This window comes from Eretmochelys imbricata, chromosome 1 (assembly GCF_965152235.1).
Source record: "Eretmochelys imbricata isolate rEreImb1 chromosome 1, rEreImb1.hap1, whole genome shotgun sequence".
Lineage (NCBI taxonomy): Eukaryota > Metazoa > Chordata > Testudines > Cheloniidae > Eretmochelys > Eretmochelys imbricata.
This window is the reverse complement of record NC_135572.1, coordinates 12,576,708-12,589,160: the sequence shown is the minus strand read 5'-3', so window position 1 is coordinate 12,589,160 and position 12,453 is coordinate 12,576,708. Positions and strand designations below refer to the sequence as shown.

The window sequence follows — 12,453 nt, the reverse complement described above, 5'->3', positions numbered from 1 at the left end:
GAGCGAATCAAGTTGAGCTCCATCGACAGGATCTGAGATAAGAATTTTGCTCCGTTTTGTTTTGGGCAGGTTTTCAGTTTGCTGCTATTTGATCCCTACCACTTTCTGTGTACAACACAGAGGCTGTAAATTGGAAAAATAATGGTTTTTAACAATCCACATGGCAAATAACAGAGAACTTAAAAAAAATCTACCTTCACCATTGCTAACGCTAGGGTACGTCACTATCTCAGCATTCAATAGCAATACGGTCATGGTCTCCGTCCACTTACAGAAAACTCAAAGGTCTCCTTTTAAAACTCATCATAATATTCGGTGCTCCTTATTTTCAGATAAGTGTCTTAAGACTCAATTATACTACAGTCAGAGGTGTGATTGGAGCTTGGGTAGGCATACCCATGCTAGTTTTGCTCTAGCTAGCGTGGCTAAAATTAGCAGTGAAGACACAGGCATGGATCCTGGCATGGACTAGGCATGCGAGGACATACTCAGGGTTCTGGGTGGGCTTGGACAGCCCACACTGAAGCCTGTGGTGTTGCATCTTCACGGCTATCGGTATGCATGCTAACTAGATCAAAGCTAGCTCAGGTATGTCTACCTGAGCTGTAATCACACCGCTGATTGCAGTGTGGACTTGCTCTGAGTCCTGGTCTACATTCTTTGCGCCACTCTTATTGGCTACAGAGCTGTGAAACAACTAATGCTGACTTTGTTTGTGTTTAGATGCCAAAGTCAAGCCGACTGATGAAATAAATACCCCCAGATGTGCCCAGAATCTGAACAGGGTATTGGTCTACATGTTTGTGCCACCCGGTTCCGAGAGCCCACAGGAAAACCTGAGAAAAATTGCAATCGAGAAAGACTCTTCTGAAGAGGTGGAAATTTACAGCTGGAAACTGGTAAAAGGTGAATCTGGTGAATGAAACCAGCAAATAATTTTTAAGGGTTATTTGAAGGGTCATTGGCTATACCTGTTTAGTCTCCTCTCCAGCTTTGGCAGGAGAATCATGTTTTTGGCTTCTTTCAGCAATGCTCCTACCTAGGTAATCTCAGTCTGCTGATTTGGAGACATCTCCATGGTTAACATTGATTGTAGGTAGATGTGTCTAGTAACCCCATTGTAAGACAGACCTGATGCACAGTAGTTGAGTAAACCAGTCTGGATAAAATCTGACCCTCCTTCAACCCTGCCCTTGAATTCACACCAAACCCAAGGTGAACTCTTTCTGACATTCAGAAGAGTTCCATTCATTCCTTTTCATTTTTGCCTGATCCGTGTCCTCTCCATCTTCCACCCCAAACTGAAAGAGCAAAGATTGCAATACTGCAATAAAACACTTCTCATGGTATACTGACTCAACAGGAAACAGCAAACACTGGAAATCAACATCACACAACATGTCCAGTTCTCCAGACTCGATGGATTTGGATCCAAACTTTTGAATACTGATCTGACCCAAAACTCTCAATTTTTGAGGTTGAAGTATAGCTAATAAGCAGTAAAATGAGAGGAGACCTCAGATTAAACACTATACATATAGTATGGTACCATGCAGTTTCCTCAGCTGGTGTAAGTCAGCGTCACTCCACTGACTTCAAATGATCTACACCAATTTACAATAGAAGAGGACTCAAAGTCCCCTTTTCAGTCCTACATCCTATGTTCCTATTGACACTGGATCTGCTAGCCACTATCCACTGTCCATTGTAATTCAGATTCTTGATTTAGTAGATGATTGCTCTGTGGGTCACCCATAATAAACTGGAGTGGGCTAGAAGGCTCTGGGTGCTTGAAAATAGAGGGTATTATTATATCAGAAGATCTCCATTTCAGTTGTTCCTTATGGTTCACTAAGCCCATATTCTATCCATACCCATAAACGCCTTCTTTCTTTCACTGGCCAGGTTCTTCTTCCTCAGGTGACCTCTATAATATATAATATAATATGAAGGCTGTACCTATCTAGATTTTAATAAGGACACCCATCACCATGGTATCTGAGCTCCTTCACTGGAGTACCCATCCTTCCTAGGCCTGGCTCTGTCTCCACCCAGGGCTGCTGAGATTCACAGGCACTGAAGGACTGTCACAGTCTGAGACATTGACTCAGGATATCGGGCCAAGTTCATTAGCAGACACTGGCTGCTCATCATTGGTTGGCAGGGGTCATTACCAAAACAGTGCATGGTGTGGTCTTCCCACCTACCAAGGCCAAATGCTTAATGCCTCCAGGGAGCTTCCAGCCCTGCCAGCCAAGACAGGGAAAGCCCTCATCCAAGAGCCCAGCTCTGCTCTTTTGCTTGGCAGCACAGAGTGTTACTGCTGGGAGACTGTGTGAGCACAGTCACGTATGGATTCCACCACGGCACTGTATTTCACTCGAGTAGCAGAAGAAGACTTGTGGGTGGAGGGAGGCTGGGAGCAGACCATTGGAGTTCATCCACCTCGCTATTGTGTGTGACCTATAGTATTTCTCACCTCTAAGCGGCATTATCTATTCCTGCTTTGGTACAGGCTGTGTCTACACATCACTTCAATGATAATAGTACAGGGCCTGATTCTGGGCCTGTGGAAATCAGTGCAAACTTTGCCATTGATTTCAGAGGGCGCAAGAGGACACTCTTCATGTGTTTCATCTGAGGATCTCAAAGCACTCTGTAAATATAGAATCATAGAACTGTGGGGCTGGAAGGGAACTCCAGAGGTCATCTAGTCCGGCCCCCGGTGCTGAGAATTAAGTACACCTAGACCTAACATCTAAATTACACCTTAATTTAGTAAGCGTGGCAACACCCTTGTGAAGCAGGCAAGTGCTGTTATTTCCTAAGGCATTATAAAGCACTGACATTGCTTTTTAAATCTGTTTCTATGCACTGGGGTGGGGCTTAGAGCTGGGGGCAGAGAGCAGGAAGAAGTGGGCTTTGAGGAGACCTTCTCTTAGCCCTCTGCCGCCATTGCTGTCACTCCGTAGCCGGACTCCTGGGGAGCAGATAGATGAGCTGAGCCCCGTAGTCACGTCACAGGGCACGCACATACGGGCTTTTTCTGTCCCTGTCTCTTTTTATTCAGGCTGTTGATAAGACAGTTTTATGGAGCATTTTAGCAGATTTCTCTCTGTCTCCCCCCTCCCCTGGAATTACTGGGTGAGGTTCTCTGGCCTTTATGCAGGCCAGATTAGCTGATCAAAATGATACATTTTGGCTTTAAAAATCTATGATTCTGTGAAAAGTAGCAATTCTCACTGTCTCAGAGAAAAAGACACACGTAGCTTGTTGGTGTCAGCTGCCGTTCGCTCTCTCTCTTTCACGCATGTATGCTGCTGTCAGGACTGTGTAGCACTCTCTATAGACACACACTCGGAGCTGTGTCAGTTCACAAACAGACACGCACATGGTTTTCTCACATGGCTAGGGCTGTTGCCTTTGCCCATTAGGAAAGGTGAATGAAGGAGAAAAGCAGCAGCAGCAAGGATCCCCTCAGGAAGCTGAGCTCCTTAAGAGGACAGGACATCTGTCTCTCTCCACCTATCTGCTAACCCCGCTGGATCCTCTTAGCCCCTCAGACAGAAGACTTCTTCTCTGTGAAGCCCCTCTGAGTCCTACTGAAATGGATGCTCCAGTGTGATCCATAATCTGCTCTGATCTTTTATAGCTAAGGAAGTTCAATGTTTTCTAGTCATCTAACTAAGGTACTTACATGGCCCCCATCACCAGAGTATCCGAGCAGCTTCAAACTCCCAACTGTGAGGTAGGGCAGGACTGTTATCCCCATTCTCCAGTTGGGGACCTGAGGCCCAGAGTGGCTAGGTGACTTGTCCAGGGTCATATGGGATGTTTGTGTCAGAAGAGGAATCAAACACAGGTGTCCCACAGTCCAGGTGAGCACCCTATTCACTGGACCATACTTCATCAAGTCATTAATTAAGCCTCTAAGCACTCCGGTGAGGGAAGTATATCCATTTTACAGAGAACGCACTGAGGCTGCCCAAAGCCACAGATCAATTCAGAGGCAGAGCCAGAGCCAGAGCCAGAACCAGAAATGGAGCCCAAGAGTCAGGGCTAAGGCCGGGTGACTTTTTATTTTGGCTAATAGTAAACTCACCAGAAAATGCATTTCTCTGGGCGCTGAAACTATTTGTGAATTTAGATCAAATTCGGCAAGTAGCTTCGACTGAAAAAAACTGAAAACAAGAATTTTGGAAATGTCCAAAACGGTGATCTGAAATGACATTTTTAAAATGTTTCATTCGACCAGAAGGAAATGTTTTCAGGTTTTTTATTTCATTGAGAAGAACTGAAAAAAAACCCCAAGACCTCAATTTGGATTTGAAATTAACCGTTTTTTTCTTCGATTTTTCAATTTGGCCACTAAATCGAAAAATCAAACATGATTCCCTCAGTTCTAGTCATGCCTTTGAGTCTTCTGCTTCAACCACTAGCTGACACTTCCTCTCACATCCCAGACCAGTGGACACAGAGGTTGCCCTTGGCCGAAGAGAGGCTAAGTGAGAGGGTGAAGAAGGATGTTCCAGGCATACCTGGCATGTTTGTCAGTAGTTCACTACTTAAGATGAATGTTATAATACCTAATCCATCTTAAAGGTCATTTCCATTGCTAAATACATGTTCTGGTTTTCTTGAATTAAACAATTGACTCAAACGCCCCCGCTCACAGTCTGACTCTGGCACAAAAGAAGCATAACTCTATGTAGAAATATTTTTATATTTCCTAGTCAAGCTACATTGCTAAACTGGGGGATTAAAAGAAGTGTTGACTGCTAAATGCCTAGAAAAATGAAATATGGATCAGCACCAGCCAATGCCATGGACACGGGAATGAGGGGCTCTGAAAGGAGGGGTGCGGAGATGAGGCTGGAAGTGTTTGTCATGAGGGCCATGAGAGAGAGGGTCCTGTTGTCATATTGTTATTGTCTGTGTTATGGTAGTAGCTAGAGGCCCCAGCTGAGATCAGGCGCTAGGTGCTGTACAGCACAATGGGGCCTGGACCTTGGCCTTGGCTGCGGTCTCCAAGTGCTACTGTTATTAGTTATTCCTATTATTACAGAGATATTTTGAAATCATGATAACTCAATGGAAGGGTTTTTGTACCTTCCTCTGAAGTAACTGGTGTTGCGATTCTCGGAGACAGGACTAGATAATGGGGTGCGAGGCGTTATAGAGGGATCTCTCCAAACCGGGTGACTGGGCAACAAAGTGGCAGATGAAAGGCAATGTTCATACGTGCAAAGTTAGGCACATTGGAACAAATAATGCCAACTATACGTATACAACAATGGGTTCTAAACCAGCTGTTACCATCGCAGAAAGAGATCTTGGAGTCACTGTAGATAGTTCTCTAAAAACTTCTGCTCAGTGCGCAGCAGCAGTCAAAAAGGCGAACAGACTGTTAGGGACTACTGGGAAAGGGATAGATAATAAACCAGTAAATACTGTAATGCCGTGATATAAATCCATGGTGCGCCCACATCTTGAATACTGCTGCAGTTCTGGTCGCCCCATCTCAAAAAGGAGATAGTGGAACTGGAAAAGGTTCAGAGAAGGGCAAGAGAGATGATCAAGAGTATGGAACGGATTCCATATGAGGAGAGACAAAAAACATTAGGGGTGTTCGGCTTAGACAAGAGAGGACTAAGGGGGGGATCTGATAGAGGTCGATAAAATCAAGACTGGTGTGGAAAAAGTCAATAGGAAAGGTTTATTTACTTTTTCCCACAATATAAAAACCAGGGACCACTTGATGAAATTAATAGGCTGCAGATTTAATACAAACAAGAGGAAGTACTTTTTCATACAATGCACAACTAACCTGTGGAACTCATTGCCATGGGATGTTGTGAAGGCCAGATGTATACCTGGGTTCAAAAAAGAACTGGATAAGTTCATGGGGACAATGGCTGCTAGCCAAGATGGTCAGATATGCAACCCCATGGTTGCGGTAACCCTAAACCTCTGACTACCAGAAGTCAGGGGTAGAAGACAGCAGTAGATCTTTCCATAACTGCTCTGTTCTGTACATTCCCCTTGAAGCTCTGGTAAAGGCCACTGTTGGAGACAGAATACTGGGCGAGATGGACCATGGTCTGACCCCGTATGGCAACTCTTGGCTTTTTATTAGATGGACCACAGGTCTGATCCAGTCTGGTGCTTCCACTGTTCCTATGCTTTTACCTTTCTCATTAGCTAACGAAAGAGAAGGTTTTTTTCCTTGGTGGTGGTGGGGTTGTTCTGTTTTAAAACGGAGCTAAGATCGAATTAGCTGTAAAATGTTCATGCCGATCATCTCTGTCCCCAGGAATATTTCATTTGATACAGGTCAAGAAGATCAGGAAAGAGGAGTTCAACCCAGAAGCTCAGAACTTTAGGCTGGTCACCAGAACAAATGAAGGTACAAATAAAGGGTAAATCTTTACTTCTGTAACCTCCTGGCAAGAGCAGACTGGGTTCATTAGCCATCCCATAAAGACCTTTTGTACCCCCCTGAGCAAAGAGGGGGAATGAAATGTGGTGCGAGCAACCTGACTTGTCTACGCTTAACAAGGGGCACAGACTAAATGTCTTTAAACATGCCCAGTCTGCTCTGTTACCAGTCACTCTTTCACTTTATGACGTTTGGAAAGACCAGCCAAATTCCTTAAAGTGGACACGCGATTACGCAACCCAAAGGTCACATCTCTCCAAAGTCCGTAAAACTGTTTGATTTTTATATCTAATCCATCTGGCATTACCGGAAAAAGTGATGCAATGGCTTTGAAAAAAATCTCCCCAAAATATTGAAACTCTCCTTCGTGTTCCTGGAAGTGTGTAAATGTTGTAATAATTTGGCATCACCAGGCCACATACTGACAGAGAGTGGTTGTGGCAGGCTTGAGCTGCGTAGTCATTCACTGCTTGGCCCATGCCAAGACTGATCGTCTGATAGCTGCTCAGCAGCCTGTGTAACATGAAAGTGAGGGTCTCAGCTCAGTGGAGCCATGGCAGAGAATCATAGAAACGTAGGGCTGGAAGGGACGTGAGTCCAGCCAGGAGTGGAGGGAACTTCCTAAAAGTGGCCACCGGCACCCGAACCATGGCCCTGCCCCCTAAGGCTCTGCCCTCACACCATCCCTTCCCCCCAAGACCCCACCCCCTGCTTTCTCATCTCTGGCCCCCTGTTGCTCGCCCTTACGGCCAGTGAAAAGTGGTGGGGCTGTGGCCCCCTGGTCCCCCCGTTCCAGTGCCTTGCTTTGTGGCAGGACCTAGTAAACCTAGACAGTCCCTGACAGCTGTTTGTCCAACTGTAGCGAGGCGCAGCTGGGCCCCTCTAGCTTCTGCCCCGCTGCCCTCACAAACCAGTCAGGGACGCCTCGGGTTGATGCAGTCGCCAGTGTATTTTATTTATATCTATTTCCCACCACCACCTTACTATCTATATGCAGGATTTTACAGCCAAGGTTCACAAGCAGCAGACCAGAGCCACCAGTCCCTCTCAGCCTCTGCCTCCCTCCCTCCCAGCCTTTATAACCCCCAGCTACTTAGGTTGGCAGGTGTTTCTAGTTGCCAAGCAGGCAGGGCTATTCAGCCAGTCCCGATCCATTCCCCTTGATTGGGGCTGGCGTGGCAGGGGGCTGATTAAGCGCTTTGTGCCCAGCACCCTGTCACACCAATCTGATCTTAAAAACCTCCAGACTTCAGAGGGTTTTGAAGCAGGGTTGTGTGGGATTACTTGCCATCTGTTTGGTGGCTAACTAGAGGACTTTAGTCTCTGAGGCCATCAGTCCATGGTTCCCTCCTGGTCATTTCATGTATCCAGGTAGAGTTCCCCTAGGCAGCGTCGACTGACTCCATGAACTCCATTGCAGAGCAGTGGTGCTGTCGGGAGAGCTCGTTTTAAACCTTTGATTCTTGCTCCTATCCCTGATTTTTATTCTTTGTCTCCTGTGCGCGCTTAAATCCTGGGTTATCTGGCCCATCCCTCACCTGAGGAGACAGGGTCTTTTGTTGCTCTGGTGACCTCTGCTCACAGTCTCTGGATTTAAATAGACTGGCACCTTTTGTGAGCACTCACATTCTTGAGTCATGCATAATGCACCATTGTTTAAAGTCATGCACAGTGTAGATTTCAAGAACAAAAATTAATTGGGCTGCAAAATGTCCAAGGCAGACATGCCTAAAATAACTGTTTAAAATTCCTTTTGTTCATCCTTATTTCGCCCACACAAGGATTAACACCATGTCATTGTAATCCTGTTTTTCCCGATGAAGCTTCCGATGACCTAAACACCCTGCTCTCTGCAATTTCACAAGTGCACTGCTTCGAAAGGGACTGTGGTGTGAAAAAATAGCAATGTTGTGAAATCACCAATTACAGTTACCGAGGTTTCTAGGAAAGCCTTGGCCAGCAATTGTCCAGTGACAGGAGACTAATTCAGCTAGAAAATATTCCTCCCGGAGATGACAGCATTAGGGATACACAATCCTTCCTGGGATTAAAGGTGCTGAGATCAGCTACTGGGAGAATAAGGAAGGGTGCAAAGTACTGTATAGAACATTGGAATCAGAAACTTACTAGCAATACAAAAGACAGCTTCCCCAGCATCTTCAGTGGCTGATTTTCAGATGGGTGTACAACAATTATTGTAAAAAGAAAAGGAGTACTTGTGGCACCTTAGAGACTAACCAATTTATTTGAGCATAATCTTTCGTGAGCTACAGCTCACTTCATCGGATGCATACTGTGGAAAGTGTAGAAGATCTTTTTATATACACACAAAGCATGAAAAAATACCTCCTCCCACCCCACTCTCCTGCTGGAAATAGTTTATCTAAAGTGACCACCCTCCTTACAATGTGTATGATAATCAAGGTGGGCCATTTCCAGCACAAATCCAGGGTTTAACAAGAACGTCGGGGGGGGGGTGGGGTGAGGGTAGGAAAAAACAAGGGGAAATAGGTTACCTTGTGCTATATTGATGACATCTTCATCATCTGGACCCATGGAAAAGAAGCCCTTGAGAAATTCCACCATGATTTCAACAATTTCCATCCCACCATCAACCTCAGCCTGGTCCAGTCCACACAAGAGATCCACTTCCTGAACACTACAGTGCTAATAAACAATGGTCACATAAACACCACCTTATACCGGAAACCTACTGACCGCTATTCCTACCTACATGCCTCCAGCTTTCACCCTGACCACCCCACACGATCCATCGTCTACAGCCAAGCTCTGCGATACAACCGCATTTGCTCCAACCCCTCAGACAGAGACAAACACCTACAAGATCTCTATCAAGCATTCTTACAACTACAATACCCCCTGCGGAAGTAAAGAAACAGATTGATAGAGCCAGAAGAGTTCCCAGAAGTTACCTACTACAGGACAGGCCTAACAAAGAAAATAACAGAACGCCACTAGCCGTCACCTTCAGCCCCCAACTAAAACCCCTCTAACGCATTATTAAGGATCTACAACCTATCCTGAAGGATGACCCATCACTCTCACAAATCTTGGGAGACAGGCCAGTCCTTGCCTACAGACAGCCCCCCAGCCTGAAGCAAATACTCACCAGCAACCACACACCACACAACAGAACCACTAACCCAGGAACCTATCCTTGCAACAAAGCCGGTTGCCAACTGTGCCCACATATTTATTCAGGGGACACCATCACAGGGCCTAATAACATCAGCCACACTATCAGAGGCTTGTTCACCTGCACATCCACCAATGTGATATATGCCATCATGTGCCAGCAATGTCCCTCTGCCATGTACCTTGGTCAAACTGGACAGTCTCTGCGTAAAAGAATAAATGGACACAGATCAGATGTCAAGAATTATAACATTCATAAACCAGTCGGAGAACACTTCAATCTCTCTGGTCATGCGATTACAGACATGAAAGTTGTGATATTACAACAAAAAAACTTCAAATCCAGACTCCAGTGAGAAACTGTTGAATTGGAATTCATTTGCAAATTGGATACAATTAACTTAGGCTTGAATAGAGACTGGGAGTGGCTAAGTCATTATACAAGGTAACCTATTTCCCCTTGTTTTTTCCTACCCGCCCTCCTCCTCAGGATTTGTGCTGGAAATAGCCCACCTTGATTATCATACACATTATAAGGAGAGTGGTCACTTTAGATAAGCTATTACCAGCAGTAGAGTGGGTTTGTGTGTGTGGTGGGTGGGGGGGTGAGAAAACCTGGATTTGTGCTGGAAATGGCCCAACTTGATTATCATACACATTGTAAGGAGAGTGATCACTTTAGATAAGCTATTACCAGCAGGAGAGTGGGGTGGGAGGAGGTATTTTTTCATGCTTTGAGTGTATATAAAAAGATCTGTACTTTCCACAGTATGCATCCGATGAAGTGAGCTGTAGCTCACGAAAGCTCATGCTCAAATAAATTGGTTAGTCTCTAAGGTGCCACAAGTACTCCTTTTCTTTTTGCGAATACAGACTAACACGGCTGTTACTCTGAAACCAACAATTATTGTGATATTTAACAGTAAAATAAATCTGAATCAATATACAACAGCACTTATTTGTTATAGTGTGTCCCCTAGCCATCTGAAATATATATATAAGGCCCCTTTACCATAGCCTCTGAGCACCTCACAATTTGTAATGTATTTATTCCCTTAGCACACTTGTGAGGTAGGGATGTTTTATTATCCCCATTTTACAGATGAAGGAGTAAGGCACACAGAGACTAAATGACTTACCCTAGGTTATACCGAAAGTCTATGGCAGTACTGGAAGTTGAACCCAGCGATTTCGGATGTCGGCCTACTGTCCTACCCACTGGACCATCCTTACTCTCTGACTCAGCTGACACTCTGTATGAGTTTAATGACAATAAGAGCTAGGCAAATACTTAAAAATATTTTCCACTTGAATATTTAATCTAAGGTCCTTCCCAGCCCTTTGTACAGCCACATGCCAAGGTTTTACTAGCAAGAGTGTTTGCCGAAAAAGAATTTTAAATTTGTAATCCAGAAATCTAGAAGAAAAGGAATTACACTTAGCCAATAAGAGGCCAGGGAAAAAACCCATCACAGGGGGGTTATGACCAATCACAACAAGGTTGTGGTTTGTGACCAATCACAACGAGGTAACAGAATGTGAATTTCAGATTTCCAATGATGAGCTGGAGAATTAACAAATTTCACCCCCAAAATGTGTTGAATCGGTTTTAACAATGAATACATCTGAGAAAACTGTGATACTTTCTTGGATGCTCCATGAACACAAAAAGAAGTGCAATTCTTCCAAAACCCACACAATACGAATGATTAGTACTTAACTAATACGATTAATACTTAACACTTCTATCACTTACCATATTGAAAGTGCTGTACGAAGGTAAAGGGCCAGATCTTGAGCTGGTGTAAACTGCCTTCACCAGCTGAGGATCTGGCCCTAACTAATTAAACTGCCCAGTACTTTTCGGAGGTAGATGAGGATTATTCAATCCCCATTTCACAGATTGAGAAACCTTGTAAATTGGGCGATTTGCCAGAGATTACACCAGAAATCTTGGGCAGATTGAAACCACATCTCCTGACACCCACACGCTATTTTGTGTAGCTGTATTATAGTAGTGCTTAGAGGCCCCCACTGACATCATTACTCCATTATACATGCATGGTAAGAGACAGTCCCTGCCCCTAAGAGTTTATAGTCTAGATAGACAAACCAGAACTAAGAGGGCGAGGAGAAAGAGGCACTGACATGTGAACTGACTTGACCAAGGTCACACAGCAAATCAGTGGCAGAGCCAAGAATAGCATTCAAGTCTTCTGAGTTCCAGAACAGTGCCCTAGCGCCACACTGCTTCAAATCTGCCCTTCCTCCCAAGGATCATGGAATAGGTTGGAGGAAGGTGGACGATTTTAAATTGGAATGACCGGGAGCCGCTGGAGTATGGGTATGGGGGGGATGTGATTGTTTCGTATTGTGGGTGTATTTCTGGGAAGCAGCTTGCTATATATGCTTGATTCTAGAGAGTGGGGATCTAGGGGGCCCAGAGTGGGAGGAATCTGTGCATAGCAGTTTATTTCCATGACAATCATGCATCACCTCCATCGCTATTCAGGTTGCAAACAGGAAGAAAACGGTAACGACATAAGGACCCCTGGGGTGCTGGTTTTCTCTCGATTTCCTTCCTTATCTAACCCCAACACTAACCCTAATCCTAAACCTTTCACTGTAGCTTTTGGGCAGGGGGGCTAAGGTCTTTTTCTATTTTGGGTTTGTGGTTCCAACTGAAAATCATAATGGAAAACTGATGTGGAAAGCCCCTAAAATCACCCCAGCAGGGATGGTTTCAGCATCTCCCCCCTGCGTTTGAAATCCCCATGCTCTGTGGAATCCCAAAATGGAGTCAGGGTTGATGGGGCACTACGCTAATGCGAATAAATAAAAACTAACGATAATGTAAG

The 12,453-nt window shown here is 44.9% G+C and overlaps 1 protein-coding gene across 1 annotated transcript in view; it reads left to right on the top strand.

Moving 5' to 3' along the window:
• Positions 1 to 12,453, top strand: part of CHRDL2 (chordin like 2) — a 40,464-nt gene that overhangs the window by 26,743 nt on the left and 1,268 nt on the right. The window contains exons 9-10 of the mRNA XM_077808013.1: positions 724 to 906; positions 6,314 to 6,406. Coding sequence (XP_077664139.1) covers positions 724 to 906; positions 6,314 to 6,406 — 276 coding nt within the window. The remainder of the gene's footprint in view (positions 1 to 723; positions 907 to 6,313; positions 6,407 to 12,453) is intronic.